The 24711-nt window shown below is 46.4% G+C and overlaps 1 protein-coding gene across 1 annotated transcript in view; it reads right to left on the bottom strand.

Moving 5' to 3' along the window:
• The window catches only part of LOC140406643 (low-density lipoprotein receptor-related protein 1B-like), a 1956985-nt gene that overhangs the window by 570176 nt on the left and 1362098 nt on the right, over positions 1-24711 (bottom strand). The window contains exon 9 of the mRNA XM_072494650.1: positions 14339-14528. Within this exon, the coding sequence (XP_072350751.1) occupies positions 14339-14528 (190 nt within the window). The remainder of the gene's footprint in view (positions 1-14338; positions 14529-24711) is intronic.

Genomic DNA, 24711 nt, shown 5'->3' with positions numbered 1-24711 from the left:
ATGTCATCCCTTCCTGTTGCCTGGATGTCATCCTTAAATAACAGAGCAACACCACCTCCCTTACCATCCACTCTGTCCTTTCGTATAGTCTGATACCCTTGGATATTTAACTCCCAGTTGTGACCATTCTTTAACCATGTTTCAGTAATGGCCACTAAATCATAGTCATTCACGATGATTTGTGCCATCAAGTCATTTACCTTATTCCGAATACTACGAGCATTCAACTTATGTTGGCTTTTTTACCTCTGTTCTGAATCTTAACACCTCGATCAGTAACCTCTCCTAAGTTATATTTCCTCTTCACCTTTCTCCTAATTTTCCTTGTCGTTGAACCCATATCTTCATGTAACAGCCTGCCGCGTCGCTTACCATTAATGTTTTCACTTCCCGTTTTATTCCTTTTAGTATTCTTGGTCCTATTCACTGAGCTCCCCTCAGTCACTGTACCTTGTACTGTCGCCCTTTTTGATTTTTGACTATGGCTTCTCTGCCTTACACTTTCCCCCTTACTGCCTTTTGTTTCTGCCCCTGTTTTACTACCTTCCAACTTCCTGCATCGGTTCCCATCCCCCTGCCACATTAGTTTAAACACTCCCCAACATCTCTAGCAAACACCCCCCCTAGGACATCGGTTCCAGTCCTGCCCAGGTGCAGACCGTCCGGTTTGTACTGGTCCCACTTCCCCCAGAACCGGTTCCAATGCCCCAGAAATTTGAATCCCTCCCTCTTGCACCATCTCTCAAGCCACGCATTCATCCTATCTATCCTGACATTCCTACTCTGACTAGCTCGTGGCACTGGTAGCAATCCTAGGATTACGACCTTTGAGGTCCTATATTTTAGTTTAACTCCTAGCTCCCTGAATTCAGCTTGTAGGACCGCGTCCCGTTTTTTACCTATATCGTTGGTGCCTATGTGCACCACGACAACTGGATGTTTACCCTCCCTCCCAGAATGTCCTGCAGCCGCTCCGAGACAACCTTGACCCTTGCACCAGGGAGGCAGCATACCATCCTGGAGTCTCGATTGGGTCCACAGAACCGCCTTTCTATTCGCCTTACAATTCACTATAGCCCTGGCATTCTTCTTCCTGCCTAGCTGCGCAGCAGAGCCAGCCGCGGTGCCATGAACCTGGCTGCTGCTGCCTTCCCCTGGTGAGCCATCTCCCTCAACAGTATCCAAAGCGGTATATCTGTTTTGCAGGGAGATGACCGCAGAGGCCACCTGCACTGCCTTCCTACCTTTGCTCTGTCTTTTGGTCACCCATTTTCTATCTCCCTCAGGACCTTCCACCTGCGGTGTGACCAACTCGCTAAACGTGCTATCCACGACATCCTCAGCATCGCGGATGCTCCAAAGTGAGTCCATCCGCAGGTCCAGAGCCGTCAAGTGGTCTAACAGGAGCTGCAACTGGACACACTTCTTGCACGTGAAGGAGCCAGGGACAGTGGACGTGTCCCTGAGCTCCCACATCGCACATGAGGAGCATGACAAGGGTCTGAGATCTCCTGCCATGTCTTAAACCTTCAGTTAACTTCAACAATTACAATTTCCCAAAATAAATAAATAAATAAATAAACAAGAAGAAAAAATAAATAAATATACCAATGAAAAGAAAAATAAAACAGAAACACTACTTATCAGTCAAGGTGCTCAAGGTGCTGTTATCGTAGAATTTACAGTGCAGAAGGAGGCCATTCGGCCCATCAAGTCTGCACCGGCTCTTTGAAAGAGCACCAGACTCAAGGTCAACACCTCCAACCTATCCCCATAACCCAGCAACCCCACCCAACACTAAGGGCAATTTTGGACACTAAGGGCAATTTATCATGGCCAATCCACCTAACCTGCACATCTTTGGACTGTGGGAGGAAACCGGAGCACCCGGAGGAAACCCACGCACACACGGGGAGGATGTGCAGACTCCGCACAGACAGTGACCCAAGCCGGAATCAAACCTGGGGCCTTGGAGCTGTGAAGCAATTGTGCGATCCACAATGCTACCGTGCTGCCCGTTATGCCTGGGCCACATTTGTGGAAACCAGTGTTAACCAGGGTGAGGTGTCCCAAACACAGCTGTTAGTTCCCAGGTGCTGGGAGAATCTGATGCAGACATATTTAAATGAGCCTAATGAACCCCTGTATGCTTCACCCGATGCCGGTGTTATGTAGTTACATTGTGCACCTTGTGTTGCGCTATTATGTATTTTCTTTCATTTCCTTTTCTTTTCATGAACTTAATGATCTGTTCAGCTTCTCGCAGAAAAATATTTTTCACTGTACCTTGGTACACGTGACAATAAACAAAATCGAAATCCAAATATGATTATCTGGATCTCAGTCAGAGTGGGTGAGATCCAGATCGTAATGTCTCGTGAGATTCTGTTGAATCTCACAAGTCATTTCGAGCTTTGCGAATCTCACGAGAGACTCTTGCAAGATTCAATGGCCTGGTCACATCACCAAGTTGGGCGCAACAAGGCCGGTATTATTATTATTATTAAATCACGCCCAAGGGATCGTGTGACCAGCCAGTTCACCCAAATCACTTTTGTGACTAACTGGACTGGAAAATACAACCAAGATTTTGATGCACGCAAAATATTTTATTATTGATATTGGTATTTTACTGCATCTTAAATATGTAACGAAAATTATTCAATGCATTACTTTTAATAAACACATGATTCATGAATTCATCTGTATATAATTTAATATTTTATTGCAATCACGCAGTGTATAGTCATTCTTGAAAATCTTTTATAATTATGGATACAAAATATTATTTATACATTAAATATTAAAGCAATTAAAAAGTTGCATGGAGAATTTTGTACATGATTGCACAATGCTCAAAAGATTTTCAAAAGTCCTGAGAAAAATAATTTGAATGATCTTTTATCATTTTAATCAAATTATGAATCTTTTCTTTTAGGCTTGGATTTTGCTATTAAAATAATGGTGGAGTTATCAGCGCGAACTGGAATTATGGACTAAATCGGACAGAAGAGCAATAGGAATAAGAGCAGGAGTAGACCTCATGGCCCATCGAGCCTGTTCTGCCATTTAATATGATCGTGGCTGATCCTGGGCTTCAACTCTATTTTCCCGCAGGGATCAGTGCTGGGACCTTTGCTGTTCGTAGTAGATATAAATGATTTGGAGGAAAATATAACTGGTCTGATTAGTAAGTTTGCAGAGGACACAAAGGTTGGTGGAATTGCGGATAGCGGTGAGGACTGTCAGAGGATACAGCAGGATTTCAATCGTTTGGAGACTTGGGTGGAGAGATGGCAGATGGAGATTGGGGCTGGTTTAGAACACAGCTAAATCGTTGGCTTTGAAAGCAGACCAAGGCGGGCCAGCAGCACAGTTCATTTCCCATAACAGCCTCCCCGAACATGCGCCGGAATGTGGAGACTAGGGGCTTTTCACAGTAACTTCATTTGAAGCCTACTTGTGACAATAAGCGATGTTCATTCCATTTTTTTCATTGGGGTTTAATCCGGACAAATGTGAGGTAATGCATTTTGGAAGGTTTAATGCATGTAGGAAGTATACAGTGAATGGTAGAACCCTCAAGAATATTGACAGTCAGAGAGATCTAGGTGTACAGGTCCACTGGTTACTGAAAGGCGCAACACAGGTGGCGAAGGTAGTCAAGAAGGCATACAGCATACTTGCCTTCATTGGCCGGGACATTGAGTATAAAAATTGGCAAGTCATGTTGCAGCTGTATAGAACCTTAGTTAGGCCACACTTGGAGTTTAGTGTTCAATTCTGGTTGCCACACTACCAGAATGATGTGGAGGCTTTAGAGAGGGTGCAGAAGAGATTTACCAGGATATTGCCTGGTATGGAGAGCATTAGCTATGAGGAGAGGTTGAATAATCTCAGTTTGTTCTCACTGGAACGACGGAGGTTGAAGGGCGACCTGATAGAGGTGTACAAAATTATGAGGGGCATAAACAGAGTGGATAGTCAGAGTTTTTGTCCCAGGGTAGAGGGGTGAATTACTAGGGGGCATAGGTTTAAGGTGTGAGGGGCAAGGTTTCGAGGCGATGTATGAGGCAAGTTTTTACACAGAGGGTAGTGGGTGCCTGGAACTCGCTGCTGGAGGAGGTGGTGGAGGCAGGAACGATAGTGACGTTTAAGGGGCATCTTGACAAATACATGAAAAGGATGGGAATAGAGGGTTGTGGACCCCGGAAGTGCAGAAGATTTTAGTTTAGACAGGCAGCATGGTCGGCACAGGCTTGGAGGGCCGAAGGGCCTGTTCCTGTGCTGTACTTTTCTTTGTTCTTTGTTCTCATATCCCTTAATTCCTTGAGAGATCCAAAATCTGTCTATGACAGACTTAACTGTATTCAACGATGGAGCATCCAAAACCCTCAGGGTTGAGAATTTCAAAGATTCACAAACCTTTGAGTGAAGTAATTTCACCTCATCTCAGTCCTCAATGTTTAGCACCTTATCCTGAGACTGTGTCCCTGTGTTTTAGATTCCTCGACCAATGGAACAGTTTTGCAACGTCTATCCTATCGAGCCCCTTCAGAGTTTTATGAGATCACCTCTCATTCTTCTAAGCTCCAAAGCGCATAAGCCCAATTTACATTAGCCTTCCAGCAGAGGACAACCACCCAATTTGGTGAACCTTCACTGTATCGCCTCAAATGCAAACACATCCTTTCTTAAATGGGGAGACCAAAACTGCACATAGCACTCCAAATGTGGTCTGACCAAGACCCTGTACAACTATAGCAAGACTTTTCTATTCTTGTACACCAATGTCCTTGTAACAAAAATCACCATGCCATTCGCCTTCCTAATTGCATGGAATTAAATGTCAGTATCTGGGGTCAGCGCAAGCATAAACAGAAAAGTCTGTCCATTTTCCCTGCTTCTCCACAAGCTCCACACCTTTCTTAGAGATCCAGCATTAAAGCACTTGAAGGGTGTGAAGTTGAAGTATTAATCCATTAGATAGCCACTCAACACAGTAAAAAGAAAGTTACACCTTGCGCATTCTCGCCAAACAGCATTACTGGCCCTGAAAATTTAATTTTACTTGTGTGCAGTCTCGATCCTGCAAAAGTAAATTATTCTTGGAGAATTTTTAAAGGAACAATTTCTTCAGCTGTTACAGGCAATTTGAAGGTGTTAACTTCTGGTGGCCATGATCAAATATATTTGGATGTGGATGTGAGCTTTTTCTTATCCTCAGAGTGATTAAAATAATTTAAATAACCCAGCATGAAGCTTTTGTATTTTAAAAATGCAGAAAATGGTTTCTCACACAAACCTGCCCGGAAGGTTAAATGAATGTTTGATACCTTGCATGACTCACCATCACTATCACACACGCAAAAACTAGATACTGTTGAAGGTTAAACAATAATTATAAAAATGGAATTTAACTTGGTCTCTATTTCATGGCGGACCCAATGTTCCTTGATTAAGTTAATGCTTTGGCTCCATGTGAAAGACTTTGAAAAGCAGGGATTTGTTTTGTGACTGCGAAGGCTCTTGTAGTAGATTTGTCAGAGGCTGAGAACTCAGGTGAACTTCGTGGGGGGAACAGCTGAGAGGGGAAAGTCCTTCATCCGCTTGAACGGTACAGACTGAGGCTACTTAGCTGATATCCATAGACTATGGGCGGTATTCTCTGGCCTCCCCAAGGTGGCTTTCTCGGCAGTGAGAGACGGCCTGCCATTGGCTGGCGGCGGGACGAAAAGATCCCACCGCCTTCAATGGGGTTTCCCATTGACCCCTCCCCATACCGCTGGGGTGCACCATGGGCAGGACCAGAAGATCCTGTTAGCTCAAAACAGCTAGAAGATTCGATTCTCTAGCTACAGTTAGGTATAGGCTTCAACTACTTATCTGAGGGAAGTCGGTCTTGAGGTTTCTGAAGACGTTTCTCTTAAAAGTCAGTTTGAACTTCTGTTCCTGTCTCTCACAAGAAACAAAGATGGATGCTGGATCATGTGACCTGCCATCAGTATTGAGTCTTGTTTGAATTAAGGTGTTGTAGTGATCCCATTAAGCAGACAGATTCTTTGCCCACCTGTTGTTTTGGTAGTATTTTATGTTTCAAAAGGTAAATCCACATTTTCTTTACAATTAAAGTAACAATGGACTGAATTTTCAGGATGTCGGGGACTTGGGCAAAGCAGCCCTGTCACCAAAGTGGCCGGAATAGGCACTGCAGGGAACTTCCTGGCACCAAGTTCCAGGAAACAACAAAGAACATGAACAGGCCCTTCAGCTTCCATGTCTGCGCCGATCATGATGTCTGTCTAAATTAAACCTTCTGAACTTCCGGGATCCTCTAGTCCCATTCTATTCATGTATTTGTCAAGGTGCCTCTTGTAGGCTGATATCGTATCTGATTCCACCACCTCCCCTGGCAGTGCGTTCCAGGCACTTACCACCTTCCATGTAAAAAATGCGCCTGGCACATCTCCTCTAAACTTCACCCTCATACCTTAAACCTATGTCGTCTAGTAATTGACTTTTCCACCCTGGGAAAAAGTGCCTGACTATCCACTCTGTCCATGCCACTCACAATTTTGTAAACCTCTATCAGGTCGCCCCTGTGATTCCAGTGAAAATGATCCAAGTTTATCAAACCTCTTCGAGTGGCTAATACTCTCCGGACCAGGCAACATCCTGGCAAACCTCTTCTGTACCCTCACCAAAGCATCCACATCCTTCTGGTAGTGTGGTGACCAGAATAGTACGGAATATTCCAAATGTGGCCTAACTAAGGTTCTATACAGCTGCAACATGACATGCCAATTTTTAGAATCAATGCCCCGACCGATGAAGGCAAGCATGCCGTTTGCCTTCTTGACTACCTTATCCACCTGCATTGACACTTTCAGTGATCTATGGACCTGTACACCCAAATCTCTCCACCTGTATTAGACCTTCCAAAATGCATTACCTCGTATTTGTCCAGATTAAACTCCATCTTCCATTTCTTCGCCCAAGTCTCCAACCGATCTATATCCTGCTATATCCTCTGACAATCCTCTTCACTTTCTGCAACTCTGCCAATCTTTGAGTCATTTGCAAACTTGGTAATTAGACCAGCTACTTTTTCCTCTAAATCATTTATGTATACTACAAACAACAAAAGCCCCAGCACTGATCCCTGCGGAACACCACTAGTCACACCCTTCCATTCAGAAAAGCACCGTTCCACTGCTACCCTCTGTCTTCTATGAATGAGCCAGTTCTGTATCCATCTTGACAGTTCACCTCTTATCCCTTGTGACTTCACCTTCTGTACCAGTCTACCATGAGAGACCATGTTAAAGGCTTTATTGAAGTCCATGTAGACAACATCCACCGCCCTACACTCATCAATCACCTTCGTCACTTCCCCCCAAAAATTCAATCAAGTCAGTGAGACATGACCTCACCTTCACAAAAGCATGTTGCCTCTTGCTAAGTCCATTTGTTTCCAAATGTGGGTAAATCCTGGCCCTAAGAATCTTTTCCAATAATTTCCCTACCACTGTCGTAATGCTCACTGGCCTGTAATTTCTTGAATTATGCCTGCTAACCTTCTTAAACAAAGGAAGTGGAGGACAAGGTAAGTGGCAGTGGCTGCAAGGTGGAGAATGTCTGGGGGATCACGAGAGCGGGGGAGAGTGTGGTCAGAGTCTCAGGGGCTTCCCCCTGTAGCTTTGAAAATCATTCAACTATTTTCTTCTGACTGATCATTTGATATTGACATGCTAGGAGAGACATCAAAGGGTTCCAAGAGGGAAGACTTTTAACTAGAACTTGACATGCTGAAAAATGGTTTCATGATTTTCAAAGTTACAGAGGCAAGAGCTGCCACACGACCCCCATCCCGGCAAAGACCCACAACCTGAGCCCCACCAGTCCAGCCCAAGCCCTCTAGCCCCCAGCTCCCCTGAAGAGCCCTGCTGGCACCCTGGAGGCAAGTCTAGAGAGAATACTCCCGCCCGCCCCCCCCCCCCCCCCCCATTCCCGGCCTCAGGGTCCAAGGCTGCAGGTTCGCTTTGGCAAGAAGTGGGCGAGGGGACTGAGGGCAGGGCATAAAGGGGGGGGGGCTAAAGGGGAGGGGGCGGGGGGGGGGGGACACTTGGCAAGACGATAACTGGGTGTCACTCACATTAGCGGGGGAGCCTTGCCAGCAATTGGGGAGGGCGGCATTGCCACCGATTGGGGGCCCCCTTGCCAGCAATTCTTGGACAGGCTGCACAATTATTCTGAGATCGGGGCACCCTTTAAAAAAGAGTTCTCTGAGGAACGAGACCTGTCAGTGGGTTCAGGCCCCACCCCTCTTGATGCCAGCGGAAAACCCGCACTCTCAGGAAAAGTTTCCAAGTGCCACTGAATGGATCCTGAACAGCGCTCCCAGTGCCAGCGGGAAACACTCCCGATTCCCTGCTGGTGGCGGCACTCAGGATGCAAGACCCATTTTGAGCGAGTTTAACCGGTTCATTCCCAACATTCGCAGCACCAAGAATAAGCGTGCTGTCTAATGGAATGTTGTTGTAATCCAGGATCCCAGCTGGGAATGCCTTGCTGACGTTGCAGTAGTCCTGTTTCCTGCACTGAGGAGCTCCACTTGCAAGAACTCCTCTGTGCAGGAGGCGGTCAGGACACCGCCTCTCAATCCCACAGTGATGCCCCATCAAAGATCCAATTCACCTATGAGGAAGTCCTTGCCCCACCCCACTGCACCTCACCTCACATGGGCAGGGCACCCCCCAGGTTTGATCCCTGGCATGGGAGAATTGCCACTGTGGAACCGTTGGCCTGGCACCTGGCTGGGCCTCTTGCAGCTGGCAGTGCCAACTTAGCACCTTGGCAGTGCCAGGATGGAACCCAGGTGTCAGTGTCAGGGTGCCAGGATGGCAGTGCCAAGGTAACACCAGCAGTGCCAAAGTACCACCCTGTCCACAGGGAAGCCATCTGTGGGATCAAATCCACTGGCAAACCCCTCCCCTCCCCACAAATGCCATTCCAACTGGTCGCCGTTTGCGGAAGCCAGCACTGAATAACGCTCACCTGTGGTCTCCGAGCCGATGGGGTCAGATCCAGGGCTTCGGTAGATCAGGCAAGCACATATTAGAGTGACAGTTGATGTGTGGCCGGAGCTAGCTCTGGAGGCTCTGCCTTCGCCCGGCACTGCCAGTCCTGGAGGCCACTCTCATCACGAACTGGGTCTCCATGCTCGCGGCCATGCAGCACAGGGACTGTGCCACATCCCTCTGGGTCAGTGCCACATCCCTCTGGGACTGGGCCACATCACTCACCAACTGCGCCAGGCCCCTCTGCGACTGGCTTAGGTCAACCAGCACCAGGCCAATGCTCTCGACGCCCGCAGCCATGACCGGTTGTGACTGGCCACGCCATTGGCCCTGGTACCTGGTGGCCTGTGACATGGCCGTCCTGTCCTGTGCCTCAGCCATCTTCTGCACAGGCCTTGGACATCCTGACCCATGGCCAATATCTTCGCACCTAAGGCCTCCACTGTGGACGTCACCTGTGTGGTGTTGGTTTGGGTAACACGCATGGTTGGCACCGCCTCCTGCCCCTGCAGGCAGTTGCATCCTCCTTCTGCACCTGTAGGCACTGGATGGTTGCTGACACCCTCTCATATAGTCCCCAGCTCTGCGCCTGCACCGATGGGACCGCCCTTTCCAGAAGTGCTAGACATCTCTGGACACCACTCATCTCTGGGGCTGCGCCACCCTCCAATTGCCCACCCACCTGGGGCTCGCTCCCTCAACCTGATGTAACGCTGCATTTATGTGGTGCGACCCAGATAGTGCCCCAGGAGCCTCTTCATTAAAATGCCCAAGGTGAGTGTCTCTGGGATGGTGGATGGTGCCAGTGACAGCAGTGACGAGAAGTCGTGTCGTCGCCGGACATGTGCTCTGGAGTATTGTGAGGTTGCATTTTGTGGTGTGGAACCCCAAGTGGCTCCATCTCGTCACTAGGTAAGTTACGGAGTTGCGGCTGGTGGTGGAGGACACTGGCAGGTTCTGCATGGTGGGCAGTACGAATGTTTGTGTGTGTTGCAGGGTGGGGTGTGAAGGGGCTGCTGGCGGGTGGGGTGCGATCGTCCTCTTGGGAGGGGTGGGGTTGTGGGGTTGGGATGTGTGGGATGGTGCTGGTGCTGGGGCACGGAGGTGGTGAATCAACATGTCTGGCCTGGAGGGTTGCTCATCTTAACCCTGTACTGTGTACCGGTTCGTCTAGTGGGAGCCTCATGGGGACTGGGATTTTGGGGGGAGTGACGGGTGTGGGTGTGTGGGATGGGATTGGTACTAGGAGGTGGTGACTCACCCGGGCAACCTTGAGGAGGTCGTGCAGCTTTTTCCGGCACTGCTACGGTGGGGCCCACGGCGGTGAACACCTCGGCCACTTGTGACCAGGCCCGGTTGACATCAGTGGGTGGAAGCCTCCTTCCCACCCTGGAGAACAGGCTGTCTGGCCTCTCATCCACAATATCCAGCAGCATCTCGAGCTCTGCATCCGCGAACCTCGGGGCTGCATGTTTTTGACTGGAATAAGAGTGTGTGGGCAGTGGAGTGCTCATATGCACCTCCAGCTTGTAAGGCTCTCCAGTGCCAATCCCGGCCACAGTAAATCCATCACCAGTGTCAGTTGGAATTGCACCTGTTCCATGTGGCGCGAGTGCTAGCCCACATGTCCTGAATTGCTCCGGGACTGGCCGTGCCATCGGGACTGTGGAACACCCCCATTCAGAACCGACGTCAGCACTTAGTCTCTCAAGCCGAAAATCCAACCCATTAGCTTCGAGAAGTAACTGATCCATTGAAAAGTTAAAGGTGTACCTCCAAATTATGAGGGGATTTAAAACTATTCTGGGTTTACAATTGCTTCTGCTGATGCTGTTTGATCTCTGATGCATGTGAAGTCCACTTAGTCTGCTGCTCGCGCTGACACTTAACTGTTAGATGGTGGAGCGAAATGCATTCATAGTGGGCTCCCTCTTAAGCAGACATCACTATTAATAAAGTGATGTGCGGCTGGGAAAGGCTAAGTGCTCCAACTTGACCTTAAGCGTGATTTGTTTCACAACCCTTGGCTGAGCAGAGGCTTTGCTCACTTTGGAAAAACAACGAGATTATTCCTTTTTTATCCCCCTTCTCCTAAAACTCAGCGTCCCTGCTGAGAAAGCCATCACAAAACCATTAAAGGAAGGTATGGGCTTTTACTTTGAATCTTGTGGTGTGACTCCCTGTGGTCAGCGAATGCTGTCATTTGAAGTCAGACAATGATATTTGATGCTTTCACCAGTTCTGAACAGTGGTCACATTTCTTGTAAACCCTCCTGTGTAAATGCGATAGCAAAACCTGAGAGTAGTTTGGAATTTTGAGATATTGTTTGTAAATTTATGGAAATTCAAAGGGAGTTTCATATCATACTTTTCAATATCTCATGAACATCAGTGTTTTGTTACTCATGTTGGGCTGAATCTTTGTGTGGGTGTGGAGGTGTATTCTAAATGGTTACATTTAATTCTTTTTGGTGAAAATTACATTTTTCTCTTCATTCCCAATCTTGCTCGTCATTTTTCTCTGGCCTATTTTCATGTTGGGAATGACAGAGTGTAAAACACAAAATACATTTACCAGCCTTGTATAATTGTTCAAATGCCTTGGCAGAGCCACCTGGTTGCCAGGTTGGCAGTGCCAAGGTGCCTAGGTGGCACTGCCAGCTGGAAGAGGCACTGCCAAGGTATCAGGCTGCAAATGCCAAGGTGCCTATCCGGCGTTTTTCCAACCACAGGGATCGGACCTGGGGGTGCCCTGTGCGGGTGCAGTCAGGTGCAGGGGGGCCCCCCGAAGACTTCTTATAGATGAGTTGGTTCTTTGTGGAGCTTCGGGGTAGCACTGTGGGGGGTCGATAGATTGGATGCCATTTAAAATGGCGTCCTGATCTCCTCCTGCACAGAGACGTTCCAGCAAGAGGAACTCAGTGCAGAAAACGGGGCTAAGTGCAGCCTTAGTGGGGGTTCCCATTCGGTTAGATCACGCCCATAAACTTTCCATGGAATTTGAATGTATAATAACACATACAATTGTGCATAAATCACAAAAAGCTAGCATGCACGTTCAGCAGGTGATTGGGAAGGCAAATGGAATTTTGGCCTTTATTTCAAAGGGAATGGAGTAGAAAAATAGGGAAGTCCTTCTAAATCTATACAAGGCACTAGACTTGAACTAGACTTAGACCATATCTGGAACAGTTTTGGTCCCTTATCGAAGGAAAGAAATGATGGTATTGGAGGCAGTCCAGAGAAGGTTCATTAGGCTGGTCCCGGAGATGGAGGTTTTTTTTTATGAGGTGAGGTTGAGTAGTTTAGGTGCGTTGGATTTTAGAAGAATGAGACGCAATCTTATTGAGACATATAGGATTCTCAGTGAACTAGACAATGTCATAATATACACCAGTATATCATGGTGCAGACACGCACACTGATGGACACACAGCAAGACCAATCAACACACAGAACACCGCAGCCAATCACCAGTTTGAGCACACTCACAGCACGGTAGCATTGTGGATAGCACAATTGGTTCACATCTCTAGGGTCCCAGGTTCGATTCCGGCTTGGGTCACTGTCTGTGTGGAGTCTGCACATCCTCCCCGTGTGTGCGTGGGTTTCCTCTGGGTGCTCCGGTTTCCTCCCACAGTCTAAAGATGTGCAGGTTAGGTGGATTGGCCATGATAAATTGCCCTTAGTGTCCAAAATTGCCCTTAGTGTTGGGTGGGGTTATTGGGTTATGGGGATAGGGTGGAGGTGTTGACCTTGGGTAGGGTGCTCTTTCCAAGAGCTGGCGCAGACTCGATGGGCCGAATGGCCTCCTTCTGCACTGTAAATTCTATGAAGACAGAGGGCATCAGTGTTCCTGCTCATTCGGGATGCAGCCTCTTAGAAGGACTGAGCTTACAGCTTACAGCACAGATCTTCACCATGTGCTGAGTGCATAGGCTGGTTAGGACATGCATAGGTCTTTAGTTTAATCTAACATCGTGTCAACCCATAGTGAAAGTATGTTCAAGTTTCTAATTTAATAAAATAGTGTTGTACTATTTTAAGTGTTGGTGGCCTGTATGTGTTCCACGGATCCAGAGCACCCAACACATCAGACAGAGCAGATGTTAAATGGATGTTTCTTCTTGTGGGAGAGCGTAGGAGCAGAGGGAACAATCAAAGAGTGATGGATCACCCATTTAAGGCAGAGGTGAGGAGGAATTTCTTCTCTGAGGGTAATGAATCTGGGAATACTTTATTGCAGAGGGTTGTACAGGCTGGGTCATTCACTATGTTCAAGGCTGAGATGGACATATTTTTAATTAGTAAAGGAATCAAGGGTTCTGGGGATAAGGTCGGAAAGTGGGGTTGAATGTTATATCAGATCAGCCATGATCTCATTGAATCGAGCAGACTCGATGGGCCAAGTGGCCTACTTGTGCTCCCATGTCTTATGTTCTTATGGTCTGAACTGGCTATTACAGAACTTTGTAAAAGTATTGAAAAGAGAACCAAGCTGACATTTACTTGAACCATTTTACAGATAGTAATTATGCCTGAACAGAGATCTCAAAAAGAACTATCCATTTCCCTGTATCATAGCAATTAAAAGAAAATGCAGTTCATATTTTAAAGGCTGCTTTCATCGTCCAAAAATCCAATAAAATAAATTAAATTGCCTCTCACCATTCATTTCTTTATTTAACATAAAATAATCATAAATTATGCATTTGAGCTACCACCTTTCTGACCTGTGAACATAGTTTTTTTCTCCCAATTTACTTTTACAAAATTACCATCAGTTTGAACACTTCTACACCATCTCATTCAAAACTTTTTATCATCAAAATTTAATCCTGGGAAGGTAGGATATCAGTTTTTCCCATTTACTTTAAATACATGCCAGTGAGAATAGAGAATGGCCCAACAGGCATTGCTGTCCAATTCTCTGCAGAATAATATCCAACGACAATTCAGCATTTCCATTTTCACACTTTCGAAACCGAGCTGCTAATTAATAGCGAAGTAGCCAGTGGTGTTATGTTATGGATTCATAACCACTGGGAAACGCACTGGGACTAACACTTAGTTCACAGAAGGTACTTAAGATTACTCAGAGGAGACCATCACTCATTCTGCCAAGTTTGGATTTGGGCTGAAGGCCTGGAAGCAAAGCACATTGCAAGGCCTCCTCAGAAATATCGGAGAGCTGCAGAAATGAATGCCTACAGCATACCGAACAGGCAGGAAAAATATTTTAAAATGCAATGGCTTACCTGTTGGTTGCTTTAGTTTATGGTAGACGTGTAGAACTCTGCCACTCTCTAGTTTTGCGAGTGATTCGATATCCGTGCCATTGAATCTGTTTATTTTGGTGATACTTAATTTGTATTTAGCAGTGAAATTATCTAAGTTGATGGCATAAATGAAGTTTTCAAACACTGCCAAACTGTAAAGATGTCTAACCTGCAAACAAAAGATAGCTTAGTATTACCACCTGCCAAGTTATCACTGCATAATTCTGAGACAATAAGTCAGGCAGCTTTTCAAATGGATGACATATATTTTATATATTATCATTACCACAAGCAAGAATTCATTTGCCAGTCACATTTAGGAAAGCTGAAGTCTATCAGTCACCCCGCCTCGTTTCATCATTCTAACACAAATGATTTCAATGGCATCTATCAAACCTCATTTGTAACTTCGTCTGTTTTATTCTATGATCTGAATATTTCAAATAAAGCAAAAATAATATTCACATCATTGTAGTTTGTAAAGCTTGTAAAGTTTAAAATTGAGGACAGCATAGGGACCTGTTAAACAGACTCATGTTATCAGTGTACATTTTTCAACAGATGATTTTGAAATGCCTGTCCACCTCTTCAAATACCTCCTGAAATCCCATTGTGTCGACTGCAACACACTCCACAGCCTGCAAACTGATGACAACTGAATGTCTCGATTGCTCACCTCCTGCTGGACTGCAAACAGCACCAACCTAACTCTGGTAACTGATTCGAGTAAAGTCCCAGGTTTTCAACTGTCCATGACAAATCTGGACATGGCAAATCCAGTGGGGCCGTCAATGGTTCTGACAAGTCACTCCTGGTGATGAATGTTGAAGTCTCCCACCCAGAGTATGTTATCTGCTTGGCTAGCTTCAGGGCCCCTTCCAAATGGCTCTCAACATGGAGAGTACTGATTTATCAACTAAGGGGGGGTTATTAGGATGTTTCTCTGCCCAGTTTCGATCTGATGCCAAGAGGCTTCATTGGTCCTGCAGTCAAAGTTGAGGACCCTGTGCAATTCTCTCCTGTACACAAGGCCACCACCACTGGTAGATCTGGTGGTGGGATAGGGTCTACCCGGGCGTGATGATGCAGGAGTCTGGGATGTTGGTTGACATATGACTATTGACTGTTCAGGATTTTCCCTGGCATGCCCAAATCCACTGCCTTGTTTGATGCCAAGTGAGCTGTCTAGTTTTATTCTCACTACAGCTTTTTGTTGTAGTTTTGATCCAACTGAATGGCTCAGTTGAAGAATAAATAGTTTGACAAGACACGCCCCAGAAAAGTAAAGGTAAGTGTTGCTTTAATTGATAGTCATGAATGTGGGAAAGGAAAAGTTGCAGAAAATAAATTATTTTCTCACACTAAAATATCAATTTTGCAGAATACATTATTAAAGATCAAACTTTGGAAAGATACTGTCAGGAAGTTGTATGAAAATGAAGGAATCTAATACATGGGAAATGGTTTGAGCGATAGATTGAATAGTTTTTTGATATGTGGATTAGTCTAGCAACACGGTAAACAGATACTTACCGACGCAAGCTGGATAACAATAGGGTATAAAATTTCAGGAATTGAAGCACAGATGGTAAAAGTTCAAAACAGAAGATCTGGATCTAAAAGCATGAGCTTATGTACAAGTGTCATTAAGAGGGACCACTAAGGCAAGCAGTTCAGATCAGAAAATATTAGAAGAAAAAGCAGTATATCAATGGCAGGGTTTATCCTGTAAGCAGAGGTGAGCTGAGATGAGTTGAGCTGAGGAGGGCTGGTCCTAGATCATAATCATACACAGCAGGACACTGTGGTGACTCCAAGCAAGCAACTAGACAGTTGATGTATTTGTGGCTATTCTAAAACAGAAGTCATCCCCAAATGAGTTATAGGTGTCGAGTGTGGTAACTATTACTGGATTTCTCTTTGTGTTAAAGCCTATGGAATAATGTTTGGGAGGTGTAGCTCTGAGGTTAGGAAAATAGAGGCATTTGGAACTGGGTCAATTTGTGTAGTCATTATTGTAGTTAAGTGTATGTTATTTAGTTGTCTGTCTTGTTGAGTGTTTTACTGTTTAATAAACATTTATTTTGTTTAATTATTACAAGACTAGAACCTTCCTCATTGGTCTTCACATCTTTCCTCACATTATACCAAATAGCACAAAAAGATTAGGAAACTATTCCAAGTTACCTTCTGCGATTTGGAATTCCCTAGCATTTAACATCAGTTGAGTTCTTAACAATACCTCGGATTTGCAGAATGTTCACATTTGAAGAAATGGCAGGAATATGTTTAACCGATCATCGTTGGCTTCTATATCTGCTCTTTAATGTAAAGACATAGAACCATAGAGACATTTCAGCATATGATTCTCATTTGGGGTGCAGGTGCAGACACAATGGGCTAAATGGCCTCCTTCTGCATCATAATAATTCTGTGTTTCTGTATTCCAATATCTAAGTCATTATTTCCGACAAAAGTGCAGTAATCTTCATACCGACCATTGTCAATATGGTTGCCACATTTGTTACCAATCTTCTGACACTACCCCCATATCTAGAGAAGATTATGACAAGACGTTCCGATCTCTATCTCCATTTTCTTCAGCAACCTTTGATGTAAGCCATCAGGAGAGATGAGTTAATCCCCATAAGCATAGCCTACTTTTCTGGTACCTCTTGCTTGTCAATTTTCGCCCGATCCATTACCTCTACCATTTGCACTGATTCCTGCTGAAATCTTGTCAGCATCCTCTTCCTTAGTGAACATAGAAAGAAACCCTCATTAAGCCTCACCACTTTCAAGACACATTTCCATTATTGACAGAACATCATATGGGCGGGATTCTCCGTTAGCAACGGCCCCCCCGGCAATTCTTCGGGCCCCAAGCCGAGCGGCCGTCGTTTCCTGGTCAGTCCCACCAGTGTACAATGGACATAGGTGAGTTCTTGGGAGGCATGGGGAGATCCGGCCCCGGGGGGGGCCCCACAGTGGCCTGGCCCGCGATCAGGGCCCACTGATGGGGGGGCCTGTGCCGTGGGGGGCACTCTTTCCTTCTGCGCTGGCCTCTGTAGGGCTCCGCCATGGCCGGAGCGGCGAAGAACACCCTGCGCGTGCACAGGAACATGTCGGCCGGTCTGCGCATGTGCGGAACCACGCCGCTGGTTCTGCGCATGCGCCAACTTGCGTCGGCCCTTCGCTGCCGGTTGGCGAGGTGCCAACCCCTCCGGGCCGGCCTAGCCTCCGGAAGTGCAGAAGATTCCGCACCTTCCGGTCGGCCCGATGCCGGAGTGGTTCGTACCGCTCTTGGCGCTGGCGTCGGTCCATCCGGCCAGTGGTGGGAGGATCCCGCCCCATGTTCCCACACAGCATTTGTGCTTGCAACTCACCAATGTTGTTCATCACACTTTGGGAATTTAGGTACATGCATTGTCAACCGTTTCTCGTAGTCTTTTTCAGTCTGCTAACATTGTATTCCTTCCTTCTCTGGTACCATTCAACACTCTGACTTTATGCACCTCATTCCTCTTTACTCCCTTTCTATAAACTGCTGCCTGTCTCTCTGTCAGTTTAGTTTAAATGCTCCTTAATAACACCATTCAACCTCCCCAGGATGAAATTGGTCCGAGTACTGTTTGTTTTGAGTAGATCCTTCGTGCCCCAAGATTTGGCCCAATGCCCCCAAAATCTGAAGCCCTTCCTCCTGCACCATGCCCCAAACCAGACATTGAAACTCCCTAGCATGCAGCAATGGGAATAATCCAGAGATCTTTTAATCCAAGATTCAACTTTTTAAACTCCCTCCCTAATTCCTGAAAACCTGACGATGGGACTTCAATACCTGCCATCTCCATGTTATTGCTGCCAATGTGTCCCACAACGTCTGTCTCTCATTCTCCGAATATCCTTTTTTAAATGCGGTTCTTCTACTAAATTGCTTCTTGTCCAAAGTTAAGGTGGCGGTTTGTGGGTGTTTTGATGAAAGATCACAGACTTGAATCATTGAACCTGTGTTCATCTCCACAGATGCTGTCTGACTTGCTGAGTATTTCCACATTTTCTGTGGTTTATTTCAAGGTTTAATTTTCTTTCTTTGCAAGGGTTTATTTTTGCCATTATGGTTCAAGTCATTTTGTTCTGACGTGATCTCAAATACTCATTTAGGCAAAATCAATAAACGTTCCGGTTGTTAAATAGCATTGAATTTACTAACAGCTAAGTTCCACATTGAAGGGAAGCTTGTAAAAAATGGCATAAACAGATCCATCCTTCTGGTCCGGAAATCACAACAGTTTCTTTCTTATTTTGACCGACTTTTCCACTTTCAGAAGCTTTCAGCGCGAGTTTCTCTCAAACCACCTCAGACAACTTACTTTCAGATCACTCAGGACTGGAGTAGGCTGTATTGCCACAACAAGAGAATTTCTTGAGCATTTAAGTGATCGAGTGATGAGAAATTGCTTTAAGTCCGATAAGCTGTTTCTGTTTTTTCATTCTGTCCTCCGTCACCTTTCTGACTTCAACTTGATGGTATTTTTGCTGTCACACAAACAGCTCTACCTATTACAGGCACTGCACACATCAAATGCACTGACCTTAGGTACAAAGTTCATAAGTTTCAAGCAAAATTAGAGATTTAAAAAAATATATACCCTGAAAATACAGCAGTTACAACGGGATCACGTACACTGTCCAACTCCACCATTTACCCTGCCAAAGTTTTCAAAACCTCAAAAATGCAGGGAGACGCAGGCCACCTTGCTGGGTCCTCTTCTGACAAATGTCTCCCTGTGCTGGGAACTATCTGATTATTTTTTTAAATGTCCAGTTCCCTGGCCTTAGGATGTCTACATGTTTTAGCAAGTTAGGTAGCACACCTATGCCAAAGCTACACCACATCCCAATGTACATTCAGCTTCATTGAAACTGTGTAGAAGTGGGACATTGAATTCAGGTGACAAGAGACAAGGCAGTTCTGTCACACTTCTATGGATGGTTGAGTAGAGCCCCCCGCCCAGCCTACAAGTGGCAAAAGATTGTGCGGTATACTGAGGAGAAAGGAACGACAAAAAAAGGGGGAAATTTATGCAGAAAGTGATGTTCAGAGGATTTAGTTCCAGTTCCACAGGAAATTTGATGACCTTATTAGAAGGGAGCACGATGACCTGATGGCAGCACGGTAGCATTGTGGATAGCACAATTGCTTCACAGCTCCAAGGTCCCAGGTTCGATTCCGGCTTGGGTCACTGTCTATGCGGAGTCTGCACATCCCCCCCGTGTGTGCGTGGGTTTCCTCCGGGTGCTCGGGTTTCCTCCCACAGTCCAAAGTTGTGCAGGTTAGGTGGATTGGCCATGATAAATTGCCCTTAGTGTCCAAAATTGCCCTTAGTGTTGGGTGGGGTTACTGGGTTATGGGGATAGGGTAGAGGTGTGGACCTTGGGTAGGGTGCTCTTTCCAAGAGCCGGTGCAGACTCGATGGGTCGAATGGCCTCCTTCTGCACTGTAAATTCTATGAAATCTATGAAAAGACAGTGATCAGCGGGGGGGGGGGAATTTCCTGGAATTTCCTGAGGATGTAACTAGCGGAATTACAAAGGGGAGCCAGTGGATGTGGTTTATTTGAACTTGCAGAAAGCTTTCAACAAAGTCCCAAGTAAGAGTTTGGCGTGTAAAATTAAAGTGTATGAGATAGGAGTAGTGTATTGAGATGGTCAGAAAACTGGTTGGCAGACAGGAAAAAAGGAAAGAAAAGGAGGAATAAATGGGTCTATTTCCAAATGGCAGCGAGTGACTAGTGGGCTATCGCACAGATCAGTGCTAGGACTGTATATTAAAGATTTAGGTGATGGAACTAAAAGTAATCTCTCCACATTTGCAGATGGCACAAAGCTGGGTGCGAGGATGACCTGTGAGGAGGACGCAGAGGTGCTTCAGTGCTATTTGGACAACTTGAGACACAATGAATGGCTGAGCAGGATTGAAGGGCCTCCTCCTGCTCCTATTTTCTATGTTTCAATGTGACTCCTCTTCCGTTCATTGCCAGAGCCACCATTACCAGCCGCCAAAAAATTGGGGTGGAAAATCCACTCCTGTGGGGGCAATTTTGCACCCGTTTTCAGCGTAAACGCAAACAGTGATACGGGAACAAAATCTTGCAGGAATCGGAAAATGGGAATCTCGCCAGTGAGATCTTGGGCGAAATTCTCCCCCAACGGCGCAATGTCCGCCGACTGGCGCCAAAAACGGCGCCAATCAGACGGGCATCGCGCCGGCCCAAAGGTGCAGAATGCTCCGCATCTTTGGGGGCCGAGCCCCAACATTGAGGGGCTAGGCCAATGCCGGAGTGATTTCCGCCCCGCCAGCTGGCGGAAATGGCGTTTGTTGCCCCGCCAGCTGGCGGAAATGGCGTTTGTTGCCCCGCCAGCTGGCGCGGAAATGCGGCGCATGCGCGGGAGCGTCGGCGGCCGCCGACAGTTTCCCGGCGCATGCGCAGTGTGGAGAGTCTCTTCCGCCTCCGCCATGGTGGAGGCCGTGGCGGAGGCGGAAGGGAAAGAGTGCCCCCACGCACAGGCCCGCCCGCGGATCGGTGGGCCCCGGTCGCGGGCCAGGCCACCATGGGGGCACCCCCAGGGGTCAGATCGCCCCGCGCCCCCCCCAGGACCCCGGAGCCCGCCCACGCCGCCTGGTCCCGCCGGTAAATACCAGCTTTGATTTACGCTGGCGGGACAGGCAATTTCTGGGTGGGACTTCGGCCCATCCGGGCCGGAGAATTGAGCGGGGGGTCCCTCCAACCGGCGCGGCCCGATTCCCGCCCCCGCCCAATCTCCGGTACTGGAGACTTCGGCGGGGGCGGGGGCGGGATTCACGGCAGGGGGGTCGGAGAATGACGCCCCTTGTTTTTGTTTTTCCCCGTCCCTCGCCAGTGACGTAACGAGGTTCCTGCCCAGTCATCTCCATACAGTTGAATACATCTTAATATGATTAACGAGCCTTCCCACCATTTTGTCCCTCCACTTTTTGAATTCGCCCCTCAACTGCTTTTTAAATGTGAAGCAGTCAAATGGAACTCGCCACGGGTGCACAGCTAGGTATAGCCCTCCGGGGGAGAGGGACATGCCCAGGCACTACCAAGGTGGCACTGTCACAGTGCTGGGGCAGTGCCAGGGATTGGCCTCTGCGGAGCTCCATTGTGTGGGGGATCCCCTTGCGCTTGAGTGGGAGAAGGGGGGTGGTTCCTTTTTTTGTCTTGGAGTTCGGGGTGCCCTTTAAAAACGGGACCCTGATCTCGGGATTCCCAGTGGCCGGCTTCTTCTGGTCTCGACCCGCCCTTGTGATAGCATGATCTACACTCCCAGCGGTTTTCAATTCTACCACCTTCTAAGATTTTGTGTGCAAATATCCTTGGGTTTCTCTTTCACCCCTTTAAAATGACACCATTTAGCTTGTATTGTCTCTCTTCATGTTTCTGCACTGAATTTCATCTGCCATTTGTCTGCCCTCACTAGAAGCTGGTCTAGGTCCTCATCTTGAAGTCTGTTTCTATCTTTCTCTTTGTTTCTTGCAAGTTTTGTGTCATGTGCAAATTTCACAATTGTGCCCAAGTCACCAATGTCCAAACGTGACAGCATGGATCACGACAAACACAACTGCAAACTTACTTCGAAAAACAACCATTGAGAACACCCTGCTTTCTATCCTTTCACTAGTATTGTATCCATGCCGCTAGAAACAGAAAATATAGAAACATAGGAAAAAAAGGAGCAGGAGGAGACCATCCAACCCTTCAAGCCTGCTCTGCCATTCATTATGATCATGGCTGATCATCCAACTGAATAGCATAATCGCTTTTCCTCCATATTCTATGATCCCCTTTGCCATTACTGCTATATCTAACGGCTTCTTGAAACCATACAATGTTTTGGACTCAACTACTTCCTGTGGTAACAAATTCCACAGACTGACCATTCTCTGGGTGAAGACATTTCTCCTCACCTCTGTTCTAAATGGTCTGCTCAGACTGTGTCCCCTGGTTCTGGGCACACCCAGCGTCGGGAACATCGTTCCTGCATCTACCCTGTCCAGTCCTGTTAGAATATTATAGGTTTCTCTGAGATCCCCCCATTCTGAACTCCAGCAAATACAATCCTAACTGATTCAATCTCTCCTCATATGTCAGTCCTGCTGTCCCAGGAATCAGTCTGGTAAACCTTTACCACATTCCCTCTATAGCTAGAACATCAGATAAGGAGACCAAAACTGCACACAAAATCCTAGGTATGGCCTCACCAAGGCCCTGTAAAATTGCAGCAAGACATCCCTGCTCATGTACTCGAACCCTCTCGCAATGAAGGCCAGCATACCATTTGCCGTCTTTACCGCCTGCGGTGCCTGCATGCTTACCTTCAGTGACCAGTGTACGAGGACACCAAGGTCTCGTTGCACATTCCTCTCTCCTAATTTATGGCCATTCAGATAATATTCTGCCTTCTTGTTTTAGCTACCAAAGTGGATGACCTCTCTATTATCCAAATTATACTGGATCTGCCATTCATTTGCTCACTCACTCAACTTGTCCAAATCACACTGAAGGATCTCTGCATCCTCCTCACAGCTTACCCTCCCACCCAACTTGGTGTCATTTGCAAATTTGGAGACATGACATTTTGTTCCCTCATATATATATTATGATATATATCATCAAGATATATTATGAAAAGTTGGGGTCCTAGCAGCGATCCCTGTGGTTTTGAAAAAGTCCCGTTTATTCCGACTCTTTGTTTCTGGTCTGCCAACCAGTTTTCTATCCATCTCAACACAACACTTACAATCCCATGAGCTTTAATTTTACACACTAATCTTTTCTGCGGGAAATTGTCATGAACTCCTTCTGAAAGTCCAAATACACCACATCACTGGCTCCCCTTCATCAATTCGGCTAGTTATATCCTCGAAGAATCCCAGTAGATTTGTCAAGTATGATTTTCCCTGCCGATCTGTCTGATCCTGCCACTGGTTTCTTCGTGCACTGCTATAAAATCTTTGGTAATGGATTCTAGAATTTTCCCCACTACTGAAATCAGGCTTAATGGTCCATGATTCCCTGCTTTCTCTCGACCTTCCTTTTTAAATAGTGGAGTTACAGTAGCCACCCCCCAATCTTCAGGAACTATTCCGCAGTCTATAGAATCCTTGAAGGTGGTCACCAATGCATCCACAATTTCTAGAGCCACCTCCTTCAGTACCCTGGGATATAGATTATAAAACTCTGGGGATTTATCAGCCTTCAATCCCATCAATTTCCCTAACACCATTTCTCTACTGATATTGAGCACCTTCAGTTCTTCCTTCTCACTAAACTCTACATTCCCCAAAGTTTCTGGTATCTTATTTGTGTCCTCATTTGTGAAGACAGAACCAAAGTGTGTATTTAGCTGCTGAGCCATTTCTTTGCCCCTATAATACATTCCCCTGTTTCTGACTGTAAGGGACCTTCATTTGACTTAACCAATCTTTTTCTCTTCACGTACCTATAGAAACGTTTACAATCAGTTTTTATGTTCCCTGCAAGCTTATTTTCAGACTCTATTTTTCCCTTCTTCAACAATCCCTGGTCTTTCTTTGCTGACTTCTAAACAGCTCCCAATCCTCAGACCTGTTGTTTTTCTTGTCCAATGTATATGCTACTTCCTTGGATTTAACACTAATTTCCCTTGTCATACATGGATTGACCACCTTTCCTGTTTTACTTTTGTGACAGACAGGAATAAACAATAGAAGCAGTTCCTCCATGCGCTTTTAGAATGTTTGCCATTGCCCATTCACTATCATCCCTTTAAGAAGTGCCTATTTCTGCACTTAATTCCTATGTTCTTTCATAAGGGCAGCATGGTAGCACAAGTGATTAGCACTGTGGCTTCACAGCACCAGGGTCCCAGGCTCAATTCCCTGCTGGGTCACTGTCTGTGCGGAGTCTGCACGTTCTCCCCGTGTCTGCGTGGGTTTCTTCCGGGTGCTCCGGCTTCCTCCCACAGTCCAAAGACGTGCAGGTTAGGTGGATTGGACATGATAAATTGCCCTTAGTGACCAAAAAAGGTTAGGAGGGGTTATTGGGTTACAGGGATAGGTTGGAAGTGAAGGCTTAAGTGGGACGGTGCAGACTCGATGGGCCGAATGTTCTCAATGTTCTATGTAACCCTTACCGAACCAAAATCTGCCAATCACAATTTTAAATGTTTTGTTTGACTTAACCTAAGCTGTCTTGAGTGCAAGGGGTAGGAATTCCAGATTTGCACTACCATGAGTGACTTTGCCCCTAAAAAGCCCCAATCTAATGTTTTGCTTCCACACTGCCCCG

The sequence above is a fragment of the Scyliorhinus torazame genome, chromosome 2 (genome assembly GCF_047496885.1).
Source record: "Scyliorhinus torazame isolate Kashiwa2021f chromosome 2, sScyTor2.1, whole genome shotgun sequence".
In the NCBI taxonomy this organism is placed as follows: domain Eukaryota; kingdom Metazoa; phylum Chordata; class Chondrichthyes; order Carcharhiniformes; family Scyliorhinidae; genus Scyliorhinus; species Scyliorhinus torazame.
Note: the sequence above shows the minus strand (reverse complement) of the source record. Positions and strands in the feature narration are given on the sequence as shown.